General features: G+C 47.3%; 3 protein-coding genes across 5 annotated transcripts in view; 2 read left to right on the top strand and 1 right to left on the bottom strand.

Moving 5' to 3' along the window:
• LOC8034297 overlaps positions 1 to 3,038 on the top strand; it is a 38,739-nt gene extending 35,701 nt beyond the window's left edge. For both annotated transcript variants that reach the window (XM_029994820.4, XM_029994819.3), the window contains exons 12-14: positions 400 to 452; positions 2,368 to 2,428; positions 2,705 to 3,038. In XM_029994820.4, the coding sequence (XP_029850680.3) occupies positions 400 to 452; positions 2,368 to 2,428; positions 2,705 to 2,844 (254 nt within the window). In that variant the 3' untranslated portion in view covers positions 2,845 to 3,038. The remainder of the gene's footprint in view (positions 1 to 399; positions 453 to 2,367; positions 2,429 to 2,704) is intronic.
• LOC120839221 (estradiol 17-beta-dehydrogenase 8-like) overlaps positions 1 to 27,355 on the top strand; it is a 604,311-nt gene that overhangs the window by 181,765 nt on the left and 395,191 nt on the right. The window lies entirely within an intron of this gene.
• LOC115332430 (sugar transporter SWEET1) lies at positions 3,027 to 16,071 on the bottom strand. 2 transcript variants are annotated; one of them, XM_042293906.1, is made up of 6 exons: positions 15,739 to 16,071; positions 15,480 to 15,557; positions 15,267 to 15,390; positions 4,911 to 5,072; positions 3,637 to 3,756; positions 3,027 to 3,190 (listed from the first exon to the last, which is right to left on the bottom strand). In XM_042293906.1, exons 1-6 carry the CDS (start codon positions 15,807 to 15,809, stop codon positions 3,092 to 3,094), a joined length of 654 nt encoding a protein of 217 aa, XP_042149840.1. In that variant the 5' UTR covers positions 15,810 to 16,071; the 3' UTR covers positions 3,027 to 3,091. The 2 variants fall into 2 exon arrangements, with proteins under 2 accessions (XP_042149840.1, XP_042149841.1); XM_042293907.1 differs by having other exon boundaries at positions 15,267 to 15,371; positions 15,739 to 16,008.

The raw sequence follows: 27,355 nt of genomic DNA, 5'->3' as shown, positions 1-27,355 counted from the left end.
GTCCCCCCCCCCCCCACCCCTTGCGGCTCTTGGAGGTTTCGTGGTTTCTTTTGCAGCTCTTAGGCCGGGTCAGCCTGGCCACCCCTGGTCTACACGGTCCTGGAAACCTTTCAAGTTTACTTGCCCATACTATAAAAATTGCTCGCCAATGCGATATTTGCGTCGACAGCTTCTAAGCCCACATCGTTTTGCTTGTGACTTGAATGCACACAAGTGTTTCTAGGATTAATCTGAAATCAAAAAGACGGATGTGCCAAGTCTTTCCATTCCACTCAAAAGGAAGCACCGGTATACAGAAACAAAGCACTTCATACATCCATTGGCAAATACCGTTCTCCTAACTTATGTTACGACGCGAGGACTTTGTGGTGCCAAAAGTAGTATTTTTTTTTTTTGCAGTTGGAGACCTCAACCAGGATGTTTTCAACGATTCAGACTTCAAAGAGAGTGAGGTAAGCAATCAATGTTTTAGAGCGCAGCTCTTAGGGGCCCGTTCCTGGCTTGAGCGGCGTCGGCGTCGGCGTAACCAGGGTCACCCCAAGGTCACGCGGCCCCCCAAGGTCATCCCAAGGTCACGTGACCCCCAGAGGTCACGTGACCCCTTCCCCAGGGTCACGTGACCCCCAAGGTCACGTGACCCCCCAGGTCACGTGACCCCCGCCGAGGTCACGTGACCTCCCCGATGACGCCATCATCACTGATGACGTCACCAGCATCCGCATCGTCATCATCACTGATGACGTCGTCAGTGACGTCACTGATGACCTCTCCGGCATCCGCATCGTCATCATCACTGATGACGTCATCAGTGACGTCACTGATGACCTCACCGGCATCCGCATCGTCATCGTCATCATCACTAATGACGTAATCAGTGACGTCACTGGTGACGTCACCGGCATCCGTATCGCCATCGTCATCATCACGGATGACGTCATCAGTGACGTCACTGATGACGCCACCCACATCCGCATCGTCATCGTCATCATCGCTGATGACGTCATCGGAGTCCGCATCGTCATCGTCACTGATGACGTCATCAGTGACGTCACTGATGACATCATCGGCATCGTCACGTGACCCCCCGGTACCCTTCCCTCCTCCTCCTCAAGGGCTGCGCTCTAATTCGGTGTTACAGGGAGTTGTAAACGGCTTTCACTTTTTTTCATTGCTTGCTTTTATGTTGTGTCATTGGTTTAAAGGCTGCAGGGCCATGGTGCCATTTTTGGATATGTTAGTTCCTTTAGAACAAAGGTATGCAGAGTGGTGGTCGCGACCTACAAGGGTTACGGGGACCACAGAAAACCAGGTCATAGTTAAAGGGATACTGAACCGAAATCTGGATTCCACAAAACACGTGGCAAAAGCGTGCAACGGGATGCTACAAACATCAAAACATCACTCATACAGCGATATCTCGAACGGATGACCATATTTTTCAAAAGGAGGCACATTGACAGAAATGTTCACGTCATGTTTCTCCGAGAAGGAAAGCGAACGGCCTCGCGTCTTCTCTGCCTCACCGCCTTGAAGGGGCGAAGCGATTAGAGGAGGAAACTAGGTATCTTCACAACACACGCCTCGTCGGCCTGGTTTAATCTCGACCTCTTTTTCCCAAAGTATGGCCATCCGTTCGAGACATCGCCTTACGAGTTGTATTGTAGGGATTGTAGCGTTCCGCCTTCATCTCCTGCATTGTTTTTTCTGAAATCCAAATTTCGGTTCACCATCCCTTTAAGCACCATCAGAGGGGCATCAGAGGGGGAAGAAGGTCTGTGCTTGTATTTTAGGGGTCACGGCCTAAAACGTTTGTGCGCCTCTGCTTTAAAGAATAACAACATATGAGAACCTATTCTGTCAATGTCACTCGTGGGTACCTTGGGGTAAACTTTTATAGTCATGAAGACTCGCTAAAGGAGACACGAAATGTAAAGACTGCAACTGGGACTCGCAGATTTCTGCCTTTGATAAGGAACTGATAAATATCATTTTTCTAAAATAACCGACACAATTCTAATGGCTCATTCAGAGTGGCTCCTGCGAGGCCACAGCCTGTTGTGGCACAAAGAAAGCCAATGTCTGGTTTTAATTTTCATAGCTGCCTTCACCATGTTGTTCCCTAACTATTTTGGTAAATTTTAAATTCGCATCTAAATACCAATACTTCAAAATGCGTTGCCGGAGCAACCACAACATATTAATGGCCACTATGAGAACCGAAATGCCGGACAAAGCAAGGCCTCCTGACACTATTCTGGTGGAGGGGTTTCTGCACTCAAGCCCTGCCTTTGCAACAGGAAGGAGAGCATTTGGAAATCAGCTTAGCACACTGCATCTGGTGCCGAATGTTGTCTACCGTGAATGCAGGAAGACGAGGCCAAGCGAAGTGCAAGTGTCCTCAACAAAGCTGCCAAGCCAACTGAACAAGGTTTGCCTTTCATCCAACAGCTCAAAACCTGAACCTATTGCCTCTCAGCCACTTGTACTGGGACTACCGTAAAATACCGGGCAAGCGCCCCCTCAAGATTTTGAGATAATCATGAAGAAATGGAGGATGGGCGCTTGTCTGGTCATCAATTCTACATATCAATGTACTGTGCATATTTTCTCAAATTTCACAAATTTGGGAATGGGCGCTTAATGTGGTATGGGCGGATGCACGGTATTCTACGGTATATACCTAAATTTTTCTCTTTAACTGCAGGGAAAGAAGCTGGCAAGGCGGACAACTGGGACAACTGCTTCTCCGACAGCGACGACGAAATGCCCGATGTCGTCCCTCCAACGCCTCCCAGGAAGCTAATTCTGAACAAAGAGCTCACTTTCAACAGGGGTGTGAAGTAGAAAAGGGACATAACTTGCAGTATGTGTATGTAAAAAGACTGAATGCAGTACTCGGGGCTCCTGCATTTACAAGAAAATGCCTGTTACATAAGAAAGGAAGTTTTTTCTTGTTTTGTTACAAAAGTGTAATGTTTCGTCTCTAGCATGCCTCCACAGGTTAATGAAGTTATGACACACTAGAAAGCCTTTAGTACCCATGCTCAAAATATATTTTCAATGACGTAGAGCAGCCGCACAAAATATATATCTAACGCAACTCCTCCTTCAATGTGAGACTTGCTGATGGATAGATGAGGAACAGTGCCAGCTGGCATGATGGGATCAGAGCTCCCATAAAGTTTGGGACCTGTAAAAAAAAATAAAAAGGCTTGTTTTGGGTCTCACTCATTGTTGCAGTGTCTGCTCATTGCAGATGGTGTGCTACAACATAGCAGGACTCAAGATTCTTGCGATTGGTAATATAGCTCTGCCTCTATGCATCTGCGCATCCTCAGTAGAATCAATTATGCAGGTGGTATGAATATGGTTGGTTAGAAATAGCAAAGCAAATAGTGGTCACAAAATTTGCAAGGGACAAGGAGATTGCATTCAAGGTCATCCCTGTAAAATGGCATAGCACTTCCTGCTTATCATCAGCAAAGGGGTACCACAACTAGATACTCATAGCCAAATGTTTGTTTAATGGCATCTATACATTGTCGCTTAGTGGCCACTACGACTATCTGATAAGAGGAAAGCTTGTAAGGCGGGCAGGCCAAGTATCATTAATAGGATGCCTTGTACTATACTCACATAAATGAAAACATCATCGCAGAGGACGCCGTACAACGTCCAAAGACTAGACACAAGGAAAGCCGACAAGATGAGAGGAAATGGAAGGCTTTCAGTACTTCGTGACCGAACAACTTGAGCCTGAAAAAGAAAAAAAAGCAAGCCTATGCATTAAGGGTCAGTAACTCTTACCACATTTAACTTTATGGTTCAGTGCAAATATTGTCATTTTGTGTGCGAGCCTTATAACTTGCAATGCCCACATCGACTCAAGCTCAGTTTTGTTCCCTACATGCTAGTTTTACTAGCTACATACAGTGTGATCCACTTATAACGATAATGAATAACTCAAAAATGCAGTCGCTATAACCGACTATCGTTTTATCTGGACTGAATACCCGATGCAGAAACGCGTGGTCTACCAGAAACTGATTGTTATAAGCAGTACATTGTTATATGTGGTATCGTTATACGTGGATGGCACTGTACTAGTCTTGCGTTAAGCATACTTGTAAAAAATGCACATCTGTGTAAGGAAATTGCTTCCACCCAGGTTTATATCTTATTTATTTTTGGCAAATGTGTTATGTTCATTTTGGTTGACAAATTCTGTGCAGCTTTTTTGCATTGCAAATAATTAACTGTTCCAATGCCTGTATGCTTTTGCACAAAGCTGCCCACATAAACAATCATTTACTTGTAACTACCATACTTAACTATAGCAATACCTAGTGGTTAAAGTAAAACCCTATGAAAGCGTCTTAGAAAGATTTCAGGTAGCCTTCAAAAGTGGGTGCAACTGCATCCATGCACGCACAGTTCACAGCCAAAGCGGAGTTTAGCATCTGAAACGTTAGTCTGATTTTACGTTCGGTGGGAGATTAATGAACCGGTAGAAGAGTAAAATACATCCCAAGTCTCTTACAATTATGTTGTCATTAGGTGGCTGTATACAGAAGCACAGGGATGCTCATAAACAAAACCAAACTCCAGCAGGAAATGCATGGAACTTCCATTACCCTTTGTGGAAGAGGCTGCCATAGGTTGAAAGAAACCTTATAAATCTGAACTGTGGAGTGCAGCAAAAGGTAGAAAATGACACTTCATTGAATTGTATCTGGTATCTACCACAAAATGTGAGGATCAGCCACTAAGTGGCAGACAGATTGCATTTGTGCAACATTCTTGTAGACAAAGATCTATTGTTCATCAGCCTGTGACAACTAAAACAGGAAGCAACGCCTGTAGCTTTTGCCTATCACCACTTGGGCTATATGATAAGAAGGGACGCATACCACAGTTGCCAGGGGAGACGAGAAGAAAAACAATGCGGCAGCACATCCAATAAAGCCAAGTATGTTGAGCGACGTGTCCTTATTTTTGACGACATAGTTCACTTCGCAGAAGATTGCGGCAAGTATGGCTGCCAGCGTGAACATTTTGAGGTGTAGGGGTCTCTGTGAAAAGAAACGAGCACAATGACTCCATTTGTTTCAATGCTTAAGTATTCAGCAAGAGCTTGGGCTAGAGTACTACCTGGGTACAGACTAAAGTCGCAGGATCCTGGGGAAAATAGCGCCAATGCCTTCCCTGCCTGCTGGCCGGACACAAACAGATACTAACATACAGACTATACCTCACAAGGCAATTGGCTGATCTGTATCCGTTGGCAATCGCCATTTTGGTGTCTTCAAATCTTCAAAAGGCTCATTCTAAACCAGTTGCGCCAAGATCACTATAGAGCATCATCATGCTCCAAGCATTCCTCGCCAATATAAGCATCTTTGGCACTGTGCATGCCATCAACATATCATTCATGCTTATCTCCTCGGATCTCTTTCAATATATTGTTCTTGCATATATCAAGACAGGGAAATTATTTTTTAATGCCACCAAACACCACGAAGCATCTGGCGGCAGTTGCAAAGATGTGTGCTTGTTTCGCCTGTGTATGGATGACTAAGTCTTGGTATACAAGAAATGTCTTTGTAAAGCAACTTGTCACCGGGATTTTGAATCTGCTTACCAAGAATGGAGAGGTCAAGGAGAAACTGTTCAATCCATGGACCACAACTGTGACCATACAAGGAGCTTGATGCTACTTTCCCACAATTCAGTGATTTTAGTATGGACCAGCCCACGGGCCAGGCTTGGGCCAAAGGGGTACAACTGTAACGGGCCCTGACTTAACATTTGCAAGCCTTGCTCTCAGTGTAAAAATATTGTGCAGTTGTTTGTAGGGGAGGAACGGAATACGGCATTCATAGACGGGGCATACATTCCCTTCCGGCTGTAAATGGGTAAGCGTGTGCCGATGCTGAATGCTTTTCCACCCCCTTCAACATTTTTGTCGGCATGCTTGTATGTTGATGCATTTGATGTTTGCACCTGTGCATAATACCCAATAGTGCAGCAAGTATAGATGTAACTAAAAAAAAATATTTCTCCCCCTCTCAAACAAGTGCACATGCAGGCACTAGCAAACCAGATAAGGGGCCGCTAAGAAGAATTTTCTTTTTTTTTAACAATTTGGTTGGGCACACATATCAAAAAATAAATTTTATGTGAAAAAAAAATAATAAACCAAGTAATATTGACGGCGAGAGATCTATTTGAAATTCTGTGCACGAAGTTCATGATGTATGGGTCATTTAGCAAAGACCATCTTGGTCGTGAAGGCGAAGCCAATCCACCTGTTTTCCATGTGCCTGAAATGCCGAGAGATAACGAGTGGAAAGGAGGTGACTGCTGACTAAATTGCGTCTCGCGCCGTCAATATTGCTCTAAAATTTTTTTTTTCCGTAAAATTAGTTTTTTGACACGCGTGTCCCAACCACTGTTATAAAAAAACTTCATTTATTCTTTCTCTCTCTCCTTCACCCTGAATAAATAGTATGTCGTTTTTATCAAGGTTACTGTGTCCAGGAAGTCCTGCTTCTATGAGGCATTTCTCAATCCACTGTGCAAGACTGTTCTCTCAACCCTTTTTTCTTTGGTCGTACAGAGCTGGAGTGGGTACTTCGTAGTTAGTTCGGACCCGCCGTAATGCTTTGTTTGCTTACCTACCAAGAGCACCATACACACGTTTCCGTTTACTGCTTCTTTTTATTTTCTGGTTTCAGTTGCTTTTGATGAGCCTGTTTAGTCGCGAAAGATGACGAGAAGTGAAAGAAAGGATGCACAGGCTATTTTGAACAAAAGGTATTAATAGTGAGAAAACCTATAGGGGTGTCTAACAGGCAAAAAAGAAGTTTCAAACTTCTTGATCCAAAAACGTCCGGTGTGAAAAAGGGCCCAACATAAAACATGCACGTGCTATGCATCCGTGCAGGGAGAGGAAAAGTACCTAATAAACTTCTTCCAAAAATTGCTGCACACAACACTGGCAACACTGTTGTAAAATAAAAAGAAGAAAACGTGGAGATGCCCGAGCCGGGAAGAGGGAAGGAAGAGCGACTTCGAAGACGAGCAGAAACCGAGGCACCAGCCCCTTTCCGGGAAACCGGGGAGAGGGACGGAGGGCCGCGTGGAGAGCGCGCCCCACCGTGGGGTCATAAACGACGAGCCCCCCTCTTGGACCGACGCTTGGTGGGGGCGACTTCGCCCTTCTTGTTGGAACGAGAGTCGAAGGAGGACGTGCCTTCTCTAACTTCACTTAAATGAGTTTTCAATATAATAAACCATGTTCTGTTACTCTAAAAACCAACGAGTCCTTTCCCTAATTCCACACTGTTAAAAAGTTGGTGCCGAAACCCGGGAATGAAGGAAATTAGGACATGACTTCAACGCAGAACATCCAACGACAGAAAAGTGAAAACGACGAACGAGAAGAAGGCAGGAGCCATCTTGGATAGCCATCTTGGATTCGCCAACGGCTGAGGCAACGAGAAGAAGGCAGGAGCCATCTTGGATTCGCCAACGACTGAGGAAACGAGCTCCGGATCATGGAACGACTCAAGGGGAAACGAACTGCACTGCGAACACAGGTGACCAAACTCCTTTCTGAAATTGATTCGTACATCGAAAGCAACGAGAAAAACGAAAAGAACCTCAGCATCTCCTCCGCAAGGCTTGGCGCCCTCCAAGCACAACTGAACGAGGTGGACGCCGCCATCGAGCCACTAGTGCCGGAAGGAGAAGCCGAGCAAAACTTTGTGCGAACAATTGAATACAATGATCGGGTCGTCACCTGTATTGCAACACTTCAAGAAGAGTTGAAGGAAGTCCGAGCAGGTGCACCACGAAATTTGGATTCATCGCCGATGAACAACAACGGAAACGCGACAACGACTGCCTGCCGAGTGAAGCTCCCGAAGCTCGAGCTACACAAGTTCGACGGCAAAAGCATCTCTCGGCAAGAGTTCTGGGAGCAGTTCGAGCAAGTAATACACACCAACGACCAGCTAACGACTTTGGACAAGTTCGGGTACCTGAGGGCTGCGGTGACCGGCGAGGCGTCAAGTGCCATCAGGGGTTTGCCTCCCACATCACGGTGCTACGAGGACGCCGTGCTTCTGCTGAAGAAACGCTTCGGAAATGAGGACGTCCTTGTTCAGACACATATGCGGAAGCTCCTAGATCTACAGCCAGTGCGAGACGCCGACGACGTCCGGGGTCTCCGTCGACTCTACGACACCATCATCTCCCATCTCCGAGGACTGGAGGCACTCGGGCAGAGGCATCAGACCTTCGGTGCTCTTTTGTTTCCTGTGGTTCAGCGTGCACTGCCAAAGGAAATCCTGCTGGATTTTAACAGAACGATCGTGAACGAGCAAGCATCGGACGTGTCGACGCTGGACGCTTCAGCCGGAGGGATGTCCACCGGATTCGAGGACTCTCAGGAACGACCGACGGAGACAAGCACCACTGAACGAGGTATCGTGACACTATTCTCACGACTGCTTGCCTTTTTGAGAGTTGAAGTCCAGAGCCGCGAGAACCTAGCTGCACAACAAGCTATGGACACGAGGCAACAGCCGCGTGGATTCAGTCAGAAGAAAAACGAGAAAAAGGGAAGTCCCAGAGAACGCTATCAATCCTCCGCAGCATTACTGCATCAAACAACGAGACCTGATAGCTGTTTCTTCTGCAAGGAAAAAAACCACGCGACAGCTGCCTGCTCTGCTGACATTTCGATCGAAGAGAAGAAAAGACTGCTGCGCTTGGAGAGACGATGCTTCCGTTGCACGAAACCTAATCACCGCTCGAATGAATGCAGAAGCAGCATGCAATGCACGAAGTGTTCGAGACGGCATGCGACAACGATGTGCGACCCAGGCTACACGTCAACCAAGGTAGAAGCAAACCGAAATGCGATAACGAGCGTCCCAGTGAATCTGGAAACCGCCACAGGCGAAGCTGCCGGGCCAGCTGTCCTTCTCCAGACTGCAACAATCTGGTGTGCAGGAGAAACCAACGGGATGTTCGTCCGAGCTCTCTTCGACGGAGGGAGCCAACGTTCGTTCATTACAAAGAACGCGTCCGAACGTCTCGAGTGCAAGATCTTGGGACAGGAGACACTGACCGTCGGAGTATTCGGCGGACACCAATCAGAACGAGTATTTAGCAGGGTACTGGTTTCATTAACGGCACAAAACGGCAAGATGCATAAGCTCGAAGTTCTTGAAACGGACGTGATATGCGATCAGAAGATCCCTATCCCAGAACCCAACCTAAAGAAACTACTCGGGCAATTGAAGATGGCCGACTCGACTAAAAACGAGCAACGTGGTGATATTGACCTTCTCATCGGCTCAGAGCACTACTGGGACCTCGTGACGGGGAAATCCAAACCACTAAAAGAGAAGCTAAGAGCGGTCGAGACTGCATTCGGATGGAGTATCCAGGGTCCCGTGAGAGGAACAGTTCACGACGTACAATGTACGCAAACGATCGCCCTCAAGACATCAGTGGCAACAGCTGAAGCAACAGACTGCTTAGAGCGGTTTTGGACACTGGAGTCAATCGGAGTGACTGAAGACGAAGGAGTTGACTCGGCAAAACAACGGCAGCTAGACTCCTTCGAGGAGACCATCAAACGAGTTGGTTCCCGATACGAAGTTGCTCTTCCCTGGAAATCAAACGTGAATCTCGACGACAACAGGGAAATAGCAGAAAAACGACTGACCCAGCTGACGAACCGTCTCCAAAAAACACCGGACCTGCTTCGCGAGTACGACGCTGTAATGAGACAGTACTGTTTGGAAGGAATGGCAGAGCCGGTAACGAGGAACGACGTCGACGAGCAGAAGCCGACCTACTACATGCCACATCAGGCGGTGCTCCGAGAGTCAAGCAGTACGACGAGGTTGCGCGTCGTGTTTGACGCTTCATCGCATGGCAACAGGTCGAGGTCACTTAACCAAAACCTTGAAAGCGGACCTAACTTGACCGCTGACCTCGTTGGCTTGCTACTCAACTTCAGAAGCCACAGAATCGCGTTGGTGGCAGATATCGAAAAAGCATTCCTGCAGATTGTAATACAGGAAGAGGACCGGGACGCATTGCGCTTCCTGTGGTACCAGACGACGCCAGACGCGAATGAACCGCGACCCCAGGTACAAGCTTGGCGCATGACGAGAGTTCCCTTCGGAACAACAGCCAGCCCATTCCTGCTCGTGGCAACCCTCAGGCATCATCTGAAGAGCATGGAGGAAGACTACCCAGACACAGCAACGATTCTTGCGGATTGCCTCTACGTCGACGACCTCCTGACGGGAGCAGAAAACGAGGAGGAAGCTATGAGGCTTTACAACGACGCAAACGCCATCTTCGGGACTGCTTCCATGACACTCCACAAGTGGGCCTCAAATAACCAGAGTATGAACGAACGCTTCGTGAATGACAGTTGTGAGGCCAAGCACCTAGGATATCTCACGGGCGTCCTCAAGGTGTTGGGACTGACGTGGAGCCCCCACACTGATCACCTGACGTTCACTCCATCGACGACTACGCAACCAGATTCTGGAATGAGCACGAAGAGATCCCTTCTCAAAACAACGGCTCGCCTGTACGACCCCCTCGGATGGTTGTCACCATTCACTGTTAGGGCAAAAGCTCTATTCCAGCAGCTATGGCAACGACATGTGGAATGGGATGAAAAACTGCCACAGGACTTGGACGGGAAATGGATGCAATGGTGTAGTGAACTGAACGATCTGCAAAACATTCGGGTGCAGCGCTACTACCAAGCCGGCACGACTGGAAGTGCGGAGAAAACTACCCTGCACGTATTTGCCGACGCCAGCCCGATCGGGTACGGAGCAGTGGCTTACATCTGTGTCACAGACGCGGATGGAAGTACTACATCGACCATCCTGATGAGCAAGTCACGAATCGCTCCAGTCAAGCAACTGACACTACCGCGACTGGAGTTGATGGCATGTCTGTTGGCGGCCAGGTTGCACAGCTACGTCATGCGAAGCTTGAAACAAACGCCAGACGAGTCACACTTCTGGACGGACTCAACGATAGCTCTGCATTGGATCACAGGGGAGCTATCTCAGTGGAAACAGTTCGTGCAGAACCGGGTGACTGAGATTCAACGCCTCACCGACATCTCTGCGTGGAGACACTGCCCCGGACTGGAAAACCCGGCAGATCTCATGACCAGAGGGATCGGTGCTGATCAGCTTGTTGACAGTTCTCTTTGGTGGGAGGGAGCACCGTGGATCAAGATGCACGAGAGCTCTTGGCCACACTCCCCACTAGTGGATGACTCTCCGCCGACAGCGTTGGTGGAGAGAAGGACGATTGAGGTGCTCCAGGCAACGAGCTCCACTGCGGTTCCTTCAGTGCTGAACATTGAACGCTACAGCGATGCAGCACGCCTCTTTCGGGTGACAGCGTGGATTCTGCGCTATGTCGGCAAGCTACGGCATGTAAACAGTAACACCGGTCAACTTACAGCCATCGAACTGGATCAAGCCGAAAAATACTGGATACGTCAAGTACAGCGGGAAGAGCTTCAACGGGAAATCGGGAGTACACAAAAAAGGGAGCGTCTTCCATCGGACTCGCCTCTACGAGACATCCCAGTGCACATTGACGATGACGGCATTCTCCGTGTCACCGGTAGGCTTCAACAGAGTGACAAGCCGTACTCTGAACGACACCCCAGCGTATTGACAGGCAGACATCGCTTGGGAGAATTGCTTGTCCGACAGTCGCATCGTCAGGTGCTACACGGGGGAGTTCGGGACACCCTGGCCCAGCTTAGAGAGAGGTACTGGGTGGTGCGAGCACGGCAATTGGTGAAGAAGATAATCAAGGGATGCGTGACGTGCCAGCGCTTCAATGCCCGTCCGGCGACGGAAGTGACCGCTCCGCTTCCACGAGACCGAGTGACACAGGCTCAACCCTTTGAGGTCACTGGCGTCGACTTTGCAGGACCACTGCTGGTAAAGGGAGAAAACGGACTGCACAAGTCCTATGTGACTTTGTTCACTTGTGCCGTAACGAGAGCGATTCACTTAGAGCTCGTCAGAGATATGTCCACCGAGTCATTTTTGATGGCGCTGAGACGTTTCATCTCACGAAGAGGTGTCCCTCGGACCATTTACAGCGATAACGCACTCTCATTCAAGAAAGCCAACAGAGACCTCCAACAACTATGGAGCGCTATTCGTGATCCCGAGGTCCTTGGTTACGTTACCAACGCACGAATCGAGTGGAAATTCATCGTCGAGCGCGCCCCATGGTGGGGCGGGTTCTACGAGCGCCTCGTCGGATCAACGAAGCTCTCACTAAAGAAAGCGATTGGTGCCAGATGTTTAAATTTCGACGAGTTGGCAACAACACTGACCGAGATCGAGGCGGTATTGAACTCGAGACCGCTTACTCACGTCTACGACGAACCCGGAGAGCCCGAGCCCCTCTGTCCGTCTTTCTTTTTGACGGGCAGACGACTGACGACGCTGCCAAGCATGGGGAAGAAAGATGTCGAAGGTGTTCACACCGACCTCCGCAGGTTTTGGACCCACCGACAGATGATAACGGAAGCCTTCTGGCGCCGATGGAGCCAAGAGTACCTGGTGGAACTGAGGAAAGTGCAAAGCCAGAAACAACGCCAGGGAAAACTGCTGGAAGAGGGTGATCTGGTTCTTCTCCGAGACGGCCTGCGGCCCCGACAGCAGTGGAGACTCGCTAGGATCCAGAAGGTGTTTCCGGGAAGAGACGGCAAAGTACGATCATGCCTGCTCAAGATGCCTGGAGGGTCAACGCTCAAAAGACCCATACAGTTATTGTACCCTCTAGAGATCGCATAACGGGACAAAAAAATGACGCTGTCATTTTGGGGGGGAATGTGTTGTAAAATAAAAAGAAGAAAACGTGGAGATGCCCGAGCCGGGAAGAGGGAAGGAAGAGCGACTTCGAAGACGAGCAGAAACCGAGGCACCAGCCCCTTTCCGGGAAACCGGGGAGAGGGACGGAGGGCCGCGTGGAGAGCGCGCCCCACCGTGGGGTCATAAACGACGAGCCCCCCTCTTGGACCGACGCTTGGTGGGGGCGACTTCGCCCTTCTTGTTGGAACGAGAGTCGAAGGAGGACGTGCCTTCTCTAACTTCACTTAAATGAGTTTTCAATATAATAAACCATGTTCTGTTACTCTAAAAACCAACGAGTCCTTTCCCTAATTCCACAAACACCGTGTGGGCGTTGCATGTTGGGAACTAGTTGGCCAGGAGCTGGCGAAGTGGCGGACTCTGTGGTTTTGGTTTAGGTCAACACGTGCGGCGCTGACGGCCAACCGTGCACAACTTGCCGATTATATCGCATCTTGGTGCAGTAAGTGCACCTTTAGGTACTTAATACCAAGCTGTGTTGTGTAAATGATCTGATTACCGGGGTTACGGCATTTCAGTGGTTTAAATACTAAATTGAAAGAACAAAGTCTGTCCCAGAACCGATCGAAATCTTTATTTCACAGGGGATCAGCGCTCTTAGTGTTTGTACGCATGCATGGCAACATACACTTGTGCCAAAAAGTTTCCCTCTAACGAAATTATGTTGCAAGCTGCAGCGGACATTTTCTGTAAAACTTAGGTTGACACTGTAGCAGCCGCTTTTGATCTCCCAAGCAGTGTGCAAACAGCCATGATTGATTAGTATGGTGCGCACATAATCTTGTTTCCTGTTGCATTGCAAACCTCTATTTGAACCTTCTAGTGCAAGCACTTAATAGTTTCAATTGTTTTCAGAGAACCCCTATCGCTCTGGGCATGTACTTCAGAGCATGCTTCAAAATGGTAGCGCAAGCTCCCACTACACATAGCGTTGCCTGAAAGCATGATCTACTAAAACTTCGTATTATGCATTGCGACTTTATACTTCATGTCATCTTAACGTGGATAAGCGCGAAGGCAATGAGTGCGAGCTCCTCGAGTTGAACAGCGGCTCGGCTGCACGAGTGCTAGAGCAGCTGGGGCACCTGTTGATGCTATCCACTCGTACTTGTAGCTTTTGCGCTTAGACCATGTTAAAATAGCCAGTTTTAGTAGGTTGTTTTCAGAGGCCCGCTATCGCTCCGGGCGCGCGCTTCAGAGCATGCTTCGAAATAACAGCGTGAGCTCCCGCGACAGCACGAGCTCCTACACATAGCATTGCCTGAAAACGCGATCTACTAAAACTCTCTAGTGACACTAAGTACAGATGCGATGGGCAAGTAAAAAAATGTAAAATAAAACAAAAAGAATGCCACCTTTATGCGGACTGCAGTTGTATGCGACGACGCCGACTCCACACGACATACGGCCACACTGCCTCACGTGTCTATTGATCAAACCCGAAACTCCACGGTCAAATAGTGCACAGTAAGCATTGCGTAGACTTTGCTGCGGTGAGACGCTTCGTGTTTGGGAGGAAGCCATCATGCCTGCAATATTACCACTTTAAAACATAGGAAGAAAATAAATAAATAAAATGTAGTGGGTCTGAGCGGGCCGGGCCGTGTGAAACAGTGCCGGGTCAAAGTGTTGGCACGAAGGGTTGGGCCAGGCTATTGAAAACTGACCCGTGCAAATCTCTAGCTTGGTCATCACTTGCCACATATGACTGTCTTGCAGATACATCTTTATCAAGGACCTTTAATCTGCTGCTCGGGAGACATTGCTGTTCAAAAAATGTCTTCAAAAATAACAATTTCATTCTACTCGAGCATATGCAGAAATAACCACCAGCACTCCACAATGACATCACGTGCAAGTAACACGTACTTGGTCAATTGAACAGTCACACATTTCTTGGTAATCAGGCAATAAGTACTATGGTTACACACAGGAGGACAGCAGGGAGGCCCTTCAGTTATCCTGCCTTTAGCGCAAGCCTCCGACCTTTGATAACATTTCTGCGTCCCATGAGCCTCGAGCATGCACACGCAGCTGAAGCACGCTGGAAGGCAACAAGAGTATGCTGGAAGGCAAGGCATTAAAACGAAATGCCCTGCCACTCTCTTGGTGGGCATGCATATTCAGCGCCCTGGCATCGAAAACTATGTATGATGCACACTGTGGTTCACAACAGTTACGAAGATGGTCAAACGTCCGATAGCTTAGCTACACCTGTCATCTCGATGAGTGTTTCACTTGCACACTATCAAAAGAGTGTAGACAGCTATTTTCGCGGGTGTCTCGTGTGGCAATGTGTACACTCACTTTCAGTTTTGTGTGCAGGTGGAAACATATCAGGAAACTCAGCTGAAGCAGGAGTCCGATAGAGTTGACCCACATCAATATGGTGTCTTCCTTTTTGACGCCGTACTGCAACCAGATGAACGTGCTACAGAACGGGAATGGATGCAACAGATGACAGCCGGAATATCTGAATGCATACATCATGCACGCGCGAATAGTTCCGCCGGTACTCACGTCAGTATTCCGGCTAGGAACGGTAACGGGGAAACATCGATTGTGTTTCCTTTGGCGTAGACGTTCCTGCATATTTGTCTGAAAAACAAAGCATAAAAACAAGTCTGCTGTCATAAAGTTATAACGCTTCAACGTCGACGAGCGCTAAGATAGCGAAGCCAGGCACAGACTAGTGTGCTTGACACGAACGCAAAAACCTCACTTCCCAAGAAAAAACACCCTTCAGAACCGACTGTAGAACAAACGTAACCGCACTCACATTCCGCTTGCATAGTTGATTATGGTAAACACGGTAGCCAAGTTGCCGACGACGACCTTCGCGGTTTCCATCCTGAAGTTTGACGACGCGGCAGTGGCGGCAGACTACTGATATGTTTTGATTCGTGGAGGATCGCGCATCGCGCCACCGCAAACAGCAGCAGCGGCGGTCATATGGATGTTATTGGCTTGCTGTATTGGCCAGTATTGTATTGACTCTTTAAACTTTACACGTAGGCGGTCGCTACCGGATAGATTAAAAACGCCAAGTTTAGCGGCGATACGAGTCTTGCATAGTCAAGTATAGATCGCGCTAGCTGTCGTTCAATTCCAATTCTGCAAGTGAAGCCACCGTACGGCCATCTTGCATGTCAAAAAAAACGTTTTTGGCGCGTTGCGGAGGCTGGCGGCAACGTTCAACACCCACGTTTTCTACTCGTTCGTCGTCATTCGCCAAAGAAGTTGTTTAAAACGCGGTGCAAGCCGTGAGACTTGCTGTTGAGACGACGTGCAAATTTTTACGGAAGCGCGATGCAGCAGGAAAAAGATACAACTCGCCGAAAGCAAGTTTCGCTGCTCGCGGCGTGGTGAAAGCTTCTTTGACACGCCAAACTGCCGCGTCTTTGTGCTTTCGCACGCTTGGATACCGATCAAGAATTGACACCGTGTGGTTATGCTCTGCGAGTGGAATGTGCGTGAAGCCGTATGTGCCTCTGCAGCAGCGTTTTAATTTACTCTGGCGACTGTATTTGTAACTTGCGGCACTCGCGGCCCAGAAACGAGCTTGATCCAGCGTCTAGTGGCGACGGAAGAGAGGGGGGGGGGGGGTACGTCCTTTTTTTGTCGTTGGACTGTTTTACAGATTACTGCGCACAACAGTTCCTCATCACTGATCAGTGGTGGCTCATTATCCGTGGTGTAAATCGCGGGGGGGGGGGGGGGGGCAGTGGTGGTCCCCACCCCCTTTGTGGTTAGACTGGGGAAGATGCCTGTTGCAGATGTCCCCCCCCCCCTCCCCCCCGAGATTTCGCATACAAACAGCCTTTATTTTGACCTGCTTCAAATTTAATGTTAACAGGCACGCCATTCCGAAATCAACTCGAAGTTCCAACTCCTCACCGACACAACGAAAGAAATAGCACCCATTTGATCTGTTCGAACAGATCACTACAGCCGTGAGGTTATGAAGAATAAGCGATCATGCACGCGACTCAAAATGCCTCATCGCCTTTGCTTCACTTGTTACGTTTACATGGATGCGACAGCAGCGTATTGCATTTGATTTGATCCAGTTAGCGAATCGGATCCACTTCAGCCCCTGCGTTTACATAGATTCGGATCGACCAATAGCGGCACCTCGTGTCGAATGATCACAATAGCAAACGTTGTGACTTTTCGATCGTTTCCGGGGTTTTCGCAGCGACACCTCAGAGCAGCGGTGCTGGCGCTTTGTTTGGTGCTTCAGAAACTTTATTTTGTTTCGCTGATTGTCGCGGGTACAAACGTTCATCACGCCGTCTTCGTTGCCACCTTTCTTCAAGATTAACACCGCTGCCGACGCATACATAGCATCACCACGCCGCTGCGTCCTTTACTGACCAGCGGTTGGACCTCCTAGGAGCTGGCTGTCATTAAAATACTACGTCATCTGGCATAGTTGAGGTGTTTGCCTGTGACATTTTACGCATTGTCTAGCGTTACGTCCGACGGTACCCAAAATAAAAATTAAAGTTACATCTGACGTAACTTTACCCCAAGGTTTCAAGTTACGTCCGACGGAGCTCGAAATGAAAATGAAAGTTACTTATGACGGAAATAAAAGGTAAAGTTACGTCCTCGGTAGCTTATGCAACCACAAAACGCTGGGCGTAATTTTCTCTGAGCATCTGTCGTGGGATCGCCATATTGACAATTTGGTCAGCAGTCATTGGCGTTATTAGAAGATGCCGCTCAATATTGTGAGTCATTATCATTATTAGAAGATGCCGCTCAATATTGCCTGTTAACATTAAACTCGTGATTTATCATGCCCTTTTCCGGTTTCATATAAATTGTCACCTCGTGTGGGGCACAACAACTACTTTGTATTTAAACAGAATACTGTTATAGTATTATGTATAGTATTCGTTGTAGTATCTCTTTAAAGGGATACTACAACGAAAATTTGGCACTATACTTTCTTGGTCTATTCGTGCTCAATAGAGCATTATCACATCAGACACATCAAACTATTGTAGAAAAAAAAAACACGAAAAGGAATCTTAAAACAAATTAAATGATTAGCAGAGAGCATATGGTGGATGTCGCTAACGTCTCGGTTGTAATGCACGTCTAGGAATCCTGACAGGTAGTGACGGTAACTGTCTTGCCTCTGGCCACAACGAGAGAAGAGCTGAAGGAGGAACTCCCCCCCCCCCCCCTCTCCCCGAGACTCTCTTTTTTTGTGTGTCCCATAAGTCGCTATTGTTCTTCTACAACATTATAGAAGATTAACCCGTCACTCAAAATTCGTACAAAGACAGCTTTGGATTACATTCGGTGGCCCGATCGCTGGTGAGCTTCGGCTGCTTTCAGCGGATGCTCCGAGCCATCGGGGCGGGCCTCTCCAAGGCCGTATGAATGTCACATGACCTTAGAGAGGGGGCAAAGCGACGCGCGGAAAGTGTTTTACGGGCTACGTCCACAGAGTGGGATTGGTTGGGATAGCTCGCAGCGTCCGCTTCGTTCGGACGTAAGGTCCCGAGACAAACTACGTCACGATTGCTGAGGATATGACGTGGTCTCCAATAATTGCTCTCTAAGCGTTTGCCAGAGTGGGCCGTCATAACGAAATATACAACCATCAGGCTCAGATTAGAAACGTGCAATTGTCATTTACGGATATGGTGGATCATATTCGACCTATTTCTGAACACGACGGGTATATTTCAAATTTTGTTGAAATATCCCTTTGAATATCCTCGGAACGCTTCGAAATGGGTGAAATATGATCCATGATATCAGTAAATGATAACCACACGCTTGTTTTTTTCAGCAGATGGCTAGCTATATTTTTTGTTTCACCCGACGGATTCTAGCCAGCACTTCAAAATCAACCATTGAATCAGCGCGATGTGTCTTGGTCATGGAGAATAGAAGGGTAAAAGAAGGGCATGACGTCAGCCGCGTAGCCTCCACAAGCCATGCTCCCTTGACGCCTCGCCTCCTTCTCATTTTCCTCTTTACTCTCACCACATCACGTGACCGCAGCTAGCCTCCGTCTAGCCTTCGATCTGATAAAACCTACCAGACCGAGCGCACGAGCCTGCAAGGAATCCTCCTACAATCAACCATCCATCTCGCACGTGACATGTCACGCGCACCAATCGCCAGAGAGATCTGCGGTCACGATGGGCACAATATCGTTTAAACTTTTTATGACTAGGCTTCACCAATATTGCAACGTGACCCCTCCTATAGTACTTCTAACCTCCTTGGTCTTGGTATATTTGCCCGTGACGTCACGTTCACAACGTCACGTTTTTGGGATGAAGGTGAAGACGGTGAAGAGAAAGGGGGGAGCCAGGACAACGTCACGGGCCCATACACGGTCAAGGATGCACTGATTACGATCGTCGTCACTAGGTGGCGCCAGCTTTATCGTCAGCGCGCTACAATCCTGCCAGGTGGGAATGACGACATATGAATGACGAGGACGGGTTTTAGGTCTGTTCGATTGGGCCAGAAAGTTCTGAACTAGTTTTGTCCCAGTTCAGAGCACAGCAGGGGCCCTAATCTGGACACTTGGCGGAAAAGTCGGCGAGAAATTCGGCGGATATGATTGGCCGGTGTCAAGGTCAAGTGTGGCGTTGGCCAATCGCGGCCGCCAAATTTCTCGCCGTTGTTTTCACCAAGCGTCCAGCTAGGGCCCCAGCACATACTCTATGGGCCCCAGGAGTCGTGCAGCGGCGGCTCAGAACCAGTGCAGCCGCCGCGCTAGGACTTACGCTGTGATTGGCTTTTTGAGCGGAAGCGCAGGGTGTCGTCTCCTAGTCAGAGTGTCGAACCGATATTTTTATCGGTTCGGTTCGGGTTCGGGTTCACGGCTTTCGGTTCAGTTCCGGTTCAGTTCCGGGGCGCAAAAAATAACGGTTCAAACCGGTTCGAACCGGTTCGAACCGGTTTGAACCGCTAAATTGATAATATATTTTCCGCGTTGTTCTGTCAATATGCACTATTTAGGCCGTGAAACTAACTGCTGTAAACGATCTGATTTTTGCGAGGACTTATTTTTGAGAATTTCGCGAATCGCCTACAATCCGCGAAAAATGGGTCCCCAAAGAATTTCGGTAAAATGTAAACAGATTGAAATTTATATTGAGATTCCACCGCGTCGAGAAAATTACAACCCGCGAATTATTCCGAAACTTCAGCTTTGACCTAAATCGCGAAATATTGAGCCCACGAAAAATAAGTCGTTTACAGTATATAGTTTTCTTTTTTTTATATAGTTTGTTCAATCCAGTTTTATTTCCAGGTACAAAAATTATAAAATTCTGTTATTTATACCTACACAGCAAGAAAGGAAAATCTACATTAACATACAAAACGTCGTGTTTATACGACTCAACATCCCTTCGTTTGCCAGAGTCACATACATTGTACCTGAATCGAAATGTTTTCGCGAAGTGAAGTAGGTTGCCTAAAATACCCGTGAATGGTACAACTTTGTATCGCAGTATTAGATGTTGATTCGTGGTTCTGCCCTTGAACTAAGGAATTCATTACAGTGAATAAAATCATGAAATGGGCAGTTCGTCGCCATATACACCATAAAATGTGTTTTATGGAATACGTTTCACAATATATATATATGATGACGAGACGACTGAACTGAAGGCAATATAATTTTCAAGATGTCACGAAAGTCACGGGACAAGTCCTTCCAGTCTATATTTTATAGAAACACTAAGCGACAATCGCAATGCTTATTTTTCTAACTAGCATTGTTTGCTCTCAGCAGCATGATGCGGGCGACGAATCATGCGAAAAGGAGTGGCTGAAGTTGTTCACTCTAACCTATGAGCACCTTCGCACTGAGATCGAATCTGACCTAAAACAGTGCTTACCTATGTGAACATTTTATTATATTGGATAAACTGGCATAGCCTGGTTCTTGAGGTTTGCTCTTGACAAAATGCCGGTCAATTTAATTTGCAAATAAGCATCACCCTCGTTAATTGATGATTTTTGTTAAATAGAACAAAGTGGGATTTTATGCACTACTCAATTCAGAAGCTACTTAATTTGACACTTTCTGAGAGTTTAAGTGTGCAATCGTCATAGTTCCACCATTCGTTCCAGTAAAACAAAGGCGATAATAAAAACACATAAAAAACGCGATAATAAACTTCTATATATTTGAGAAGTTATATATGCGTGAGGAACACATATAGTTATGTAAATTAGCTTCAAAATAAAAAAAAAAAACATTATTTAAAGCTTTTCCAAATCACCTATAACGTGTCTATTGAGGATAAAAGCGCCGGAAAAGATTTGCAGAACATCTTTCAGATAATTTAAAGGTGCATTTACTTATATATCTTTGAGGTGACGATCTTCTATTTATGCTGCCAAATCTTCAGACAGGAATTAAGTATATTTTTATTATCATCGATAAATTGGACTTTATGAAGTTCACATAACCGCCTGAGACCGACACGGAAGGACGATACTCGAGAATACACCAGCTGTTGAGTCTTCGGTAACGCGTTTTTGTTAGCTGTTTTGCAGTGTAAAATACTGGGTTGCAGGGTAAGCCAAAAAACACTGTGGTCACATGATATATCGGAAGGCAAATACACGAAATGTGCAGAAATAAGGAGATGACACGGAATTTTTTCTAAATAATCTCTTACAGAACGCTTTACTGCAAAAAGAAATGCATAGAAATGGATAAAATGATATTCCTAATTAAACATAGATTCCGCGCAGGGCAAACGAAGATTTTTAGAATCCTAATATAAATCACTTTTGGGCATCAGCTTGCCTCAGCTCGAAAAGTCGCGAGATACTACCTCGGGAGGCTAATGCTATCTTAGGTTTTACGTGCACTTGTTTTGGGACCTAACTTCACGACTCTGTTCTTTATCAGTCATGTGCTGCAAATTTCATTAGGCTGCCGTATATCATCGCGAGACTGCTATAAATACTACACAACTTTACACCTTGGACGTCTACTGCTAGTGTTGCGAACTCGCACTTCACCAGAAAGCTGAAGTATTTAACATGGTTGCACGTGACGTAATCTCATTAGATACTGGTTGTCATTGCGAGTTGTTCTTGCTGAGAAAATCAAATCCGATGGGGCAAAATGCACGCTGAAAACGTTTTGCGCTCAGTGCAAGCTATGTATTTGAGAGGCACACATTTTTCTTGTAGGTGCATCGTCGTTAGGCACGGCGCGAGTATCTGGCACGGCGAAAACGTGCTTTCTGGCAAGAGTGTTTTTACAAATAAAAGTTGTACCAACTACCCATCTGTCACTATCGTTTCCAAACCACGCTTTCTAGTTTGCGCCGAAAATGCGGGGCAGAGGAATCTTTACGGCACAGTATGCTTTAAAACTACCCCCTTCCCCACTCCCTTTCTTTTAGTTGCTCCTCAAGATACTTTTTATTCCTCAGCGTATTGAGTGGTGTTCACTCGACAATTATATTTGTGTCACTTGTTAACAGTAATTCTTCCTTGCTTTTACTTTGCACCAAACTGTGAAGGTTAAACAAAATACAGGGCGGTCGAAACTTGGAGAACTTGAGAACGACACTCATGTGAGACTTAGAGCGGCTGCCAACGTTCGGCTATCCCCGTGAGGCCACTACGATCTTTCTTTTGAGGTATCCCTCCCGTACACACTAATAGTTCCATGTAACGTCGGACTAATACGTCACATTTACACCCTTTAACACTTCTATTCTCGGTAAAACTTTCTGAGGCCGTTCAGCAATAACGAAAACACGTTTGGGAGCCTCAATGGTGTGCATACATGTAAAATGGGTCGTGCAGCATTTTTTTTTTACCTCAAGTTCAGTAAATACCGCTAAGTTGTAATCCCTGACGTTGATAACTTGCAAAAGCATCCATTAGTTTGCCCCTCCGCGCAATGGCAGACAGTCGAAAGAAAGAAATGAAACAGCTTTCCCCTCCTCAACTCGCAATTAGAACTATCAGCCACGTGATCTGATCCTAGTATATGCACCGTCAATGTTTATCATTGTCATACGCAGGGTTGGCAAAGCAGAGAGCATGGGCTAATCTTCAGGTATAGTTTTAGTTCGGCTATAGTGGGGCCCGAGCCCCACTAAAGCGACAAACAGAAACAAACGACAGTGGATAGCCTTAAACCAGAGAATTTCGCGATTTGACAGGCTTTGTAGAATAAAGAAGGCTATGCTCAAACACGAGTATCCTGCGCACGATGGTACCATTTGCAGGCTTGTAAACACTCGTGCACACTTCGCGAGCACCGAACAACTCAAAGCCGTATAAAGGTACCATCGCCAACATGCTGAATGTGTCTGAGGCTTGTCGCTTTCGTTTGTTTCTGTTTCTAGCTCTTGTGGGACTCGGGCCCATCATAATTTTTGAGTTGAACACGAGCCGTTACCCGAATGTTTGGCGATACTGGTTGTCATGAACCAGAGCATTCGACTCGGGATCATGACAATCGAGTACATCATGGTGTCACGTTACTCTCAGTGCGAAGTTTTGATGTCATGTGACGTCACGGTATCAACAACCTTAATAGACCTAGCGACGTTCTCAATTTGAATCGACTTAACGCGGTGAGTCACGTGACGTCACGGGGTCACGTGATGTGACATTACTTGACAGCATGTCTTGACATCATGACGTCACGTGACGATGTGACACATGGCTAGTCATAGTGCCAATAAGAAAGCGCCGCAAAAAACCAGGATTTATTATACATTGCAATTCTGTATATGACGATTTGATCAATACGTAGAGGAATACACGTGCCAATTTTTTATTCCCAAATAATAAATTTGTAATACTAACAAAAAAAAATACCGTGAACCGTTTTGAACCGGTTACCGTTATATTTTTTTCCGGTTCAGTTCCGGTTCAGTTCCAAGATGGCGGCGAAGATTTCGGTTCGGTTCAGTTCCGGTTCGGCTAAAAATAACGGTTCTGTTCCGGTTTTCGGTTCGGTTCGGTTCCGGTTCGACACCCTGCTCCTAGTCTGTATCTGTTGGCTCTTGTTTCTCCACGCCACGTTGTATGCTACATTTAATTAGTCGCGGTTCGATGATACCTTTCATGTTTCTTTAGTTTTAAAGTATCATAACGAATCTTTTCTGTGAATATTTTTTATTCGAGTGTACTAAAAACGTTTTCTGCACGAAATGTGTTTCTGTCCGCATTTATCTGTCGTTTTGTTCCTGTCGTTTCCATTAGCGCTCGTCCTTCACATTCATTTAGCAGTAGTAGATTCACTCCAAGTCTCTTGAGTTTCGCATTTCGACGATAGGTTCGCGGCATCAGGATGATTTTGCGTCGGGAGTCACTGGCGGCAGCACGCGGTCGTTAGCGGTCACCTCGAAGACCTGACGATAGCGTTTTGGAAAAAAACAGTTACCGACTGTAACTTTGGTGTCAAGTTGAAGCCATTATTCTGATTCTCAAGAAAGAAATCCGTGGAACTACCAAGCCAATGCCGATTCTCGGCGTTTTTTCCAGGCCCGTTAGTGGGCGTCCACAGATACCGGCGGACAAAGCATGCAGTATTATGCTCAGCTACAGGGCATGCGAGGGCCAATGCACTAAATCCCAGACCTCTGCAATGAATATCGGAGTCGTCAGTATGCATCCATCCATTTCAACACTTACCACAGGGAGCGAAACCTACGCGAGCAGGTGCCTAAAACGCTTTCAGAATATCATAATCAATCAAATTCCTACGCTCGGTAATGACCTCAATTCTGCGTCCACAGCGCCTACATTATTATCATAAATGAAAGGAAATGCAACCTGTGCCTCAGCATTAATGTTAAGCATCGCAGACATTTGAGCAAGAGCTCTGAGAAATGGCACCGCGAGCAGAGACGGGCGGAAGGTGTCGTCTGCTATCGCCGTCTGCTCTTGTCGTCTGCTTCTGCACGGACGTTAAAATGGCCCCGGAGCCGGTGCAAGATTTTGAGGGACTGGGTCTGAACTCATTCAGAACTGGGATGAATCGAACGCTCCAGTGCAGTGGCCGTGCAAATCCCGGTCACGGTGCTCCCGGTTGAATGGACCATTTGCATTCTCCTTGATGCTTGGGTAATATAGCAATAGGTCAATTGAATGCACCAGTTCCTGCACTGCTGAACTAGTTCAGCCAATTCAGGTGAATCGAACAGACCTATTGTGTACTAGACCCGAGAGGTGTGCCAAGCGCAGCTCGCTCCCGCACGTTTCCATCGGACACGCCGCACGCGGCATGACACGCCGCATCATGAGCTATGCCGCATCATGCCCCGCATAGCTCATGATGGGCCCGTGGCCTGAGACATTCCAACGAAGCTCGGCTTCCCCATTCGTTCTAATTTTTTTTTTTTTTTTTGCGTTTACGGACGAAGGATTGCTGTTTGTGAGCTGCTGTCGTAAAGAAGACCATGTCTACGCAAAAAAATAAGCGCTAAAATTTCGCTTCCGTAACCCCCTAAAGCAGAACAAAAAAACTACTGCTCTTCCTTGCCTAATATCTTCTTAAACATTAGCTACAGGGAGACTACAACAATAAAAGCATCCAGAACATGACACTTATCTTCCAATATACAAGCAGTCAATGAGAAATGATAGTATTAAAAAAAAAAAAAACTTTATATCCGTGGAAGTTTAGTCATATTTGGGTTAGTTCCAGTCGGAGGAAGATGTCCGCTTAAGGGCTGCTGTTGAGGTCACAGGTGTTTATGATGAAAACGTTTTCTTAGAAGAAAACACCGGAAGAGAAATAATTAATTTCACAGCACTGTGATTCACCGAAAGCACTCGCCGTGAAAGGAACGAAGGAGATGCCAGCTCCTCCGCGTACTGGCAGCCGTCGATGAAGCTTCGTGGCTCGTGCTCGTGCACGCTGGTTCTTCGCCATAGGGTCTCGAGCGAGGAGGCCAAAGAAGACAGCGGCTGTCTTGTAAACGCCAACTTCACGGGAGGCCGGAGCTGGGCTGCCATCTTGCGCGCTGACTATATTCCATTCACCCCTAAGCTGAGGCTGCAGTGGAAGTGCGTCCTTGATGGACCAGTCATGCATCCCTTTTTCGCCACGTGATCACGCGCCCGCTCATGCCCACTCACCGAAGACTGGGTCACGTGATGAAAGGGAGGCAGCTGATTGGTTCGGCCGGCACGTAGTTACCACTGCAGTCTCAGCTTAGGGGTGAACGGAGTATAGGGCAGCATGTACCTACGCAATGAAATTTCGTTAAGTCCAAAACCGGGTACAGCAGGGTGACCGACCAAGGAGGAAAGATTAGACGGTTTGAAAGGTCACGTCTTGCAGGGCAGACTGGTAAACTGAACGATCACGAGCGTTAGGACACTGTGAAGGACCTCAGAGGATTATTTACTGCCCTCAAAGAACTGAAGAAACACAAGCGCTGGAACACTAGAAAGAACCTCAGAAGCTTATATACTTCAATGCAAAAACTGAACGAGAGCGAGCGCAAGGCCACAGGGCTTTTTTTCCGCCCAGGAAAACGATAAACAGTCGAAATAACGGGATGGGCCGACATCGGGTGCCTCAATGATCTTCTGTTTAGAGTGATGCCACCCTTAGCACCCGATGCCGACAGCACGCGCTCACGGGGAAAAATACAAAGAAATCGACGAAAACAAAATGTCGCCATAGCACAGTCAGCGCCACAGACGCGTGCAGGGACACGCTCTTTCACGCGCTTCTGTACAAAAAATAAATGTAAAAGTCGGAACAAAATGGCCAGATGTCTCCGCCCTAAGCAAAGCGCACATAAAGGCACCCTAGGCCGACGCACCAAAACGTATAGTGTACACCTTTTTCGTTTAGCCTCGCCCCAGCCCCGTTGTCCCCCTATCCGGTATGTGTTCCGAACAAAAAGCAAGAGATTACAACCCCGAAAGAGTAAAAAAGGTGTAGAAGCGTCATAACAAGCATGTCTGACGGTCGCAGTTAAAATGTTAACACGTTGTACTGTCGAGGCGAGAAGAAAGCGATGTTTTCACGCATACCGGAAGTTCTAGAATTGAAGATGGCGGCGCCCACGTAGAAAAGGTGTATAGTGGCCGGTGCACCTAAATGTAGTGGTAGCTGACGCAGCAAAATTGAGTGATTCTATGATGCAGGCACGTAGCCAGAATTTTGTTTCGGGGGGGGGGGGGGGGGGGGTGCTCATGACAAAATGCTTAATGAGGGGGAGGGGGGAGAGAAGGGCCCAGCAAAATGGAAAATTTGGGAGGGGGGGGGCGGAAGGAAAAAACCCAGGCCCCATGCCCCCCCCCCCCCCCCTAGGCGACGTGCTTGCGTATGATGTTCAGGCGTCTATGTTGGTGGTCGGACGATCTGGCTGCTACTTGGCAGCAGGAGACATCCAGGAAGGGCT

This window comes from Ixodes scapularis, unplaced genomic scaffold (assembly GCF_016920785.2).
Source record: "Ixodes scapularis isolate PalLabHiFi unplaced genomic scaffold, ASM1692078v2 PGA_scaffold5__190_contigs__length_132052651, whole genome shotgun sequence".
Lineage (NCBI taxonomy): Eukaryota > Metazoa > Arthropoda > Arachnida > Ixodida > Ixodidae > Ixodes > Ixodes scapularis.
This window is presented reverse-complemented; position numbering and strand designations above follow the sequence as displayed.

Excerpts from the sequence above, each read along its gene's own strand:
- LOC115332430 (XM_042293906.1), bottom strand. The coding sequence starts at position 15,809 with ATGGAAACCGCGAAGGTCGTCGTCGGCAACTTGGCTACCGTGTTTACC. Across the intron at positions 5,073-15,266 it reads ACCTGCACACAAAACTGAAA|AGACCCCTACACCTCAAAAT; the intron begins GTGAGTGTACAC and ends TTCTTTTCACAG. Across the intron at positions 3,757-4,910 it reads CGTCTCCCCTGGCAACTGTG|GCTCAAGTTGTTCGGTCACG; the intron begins GTATGCGTCCCT and ends TTTCTTTTTCAG.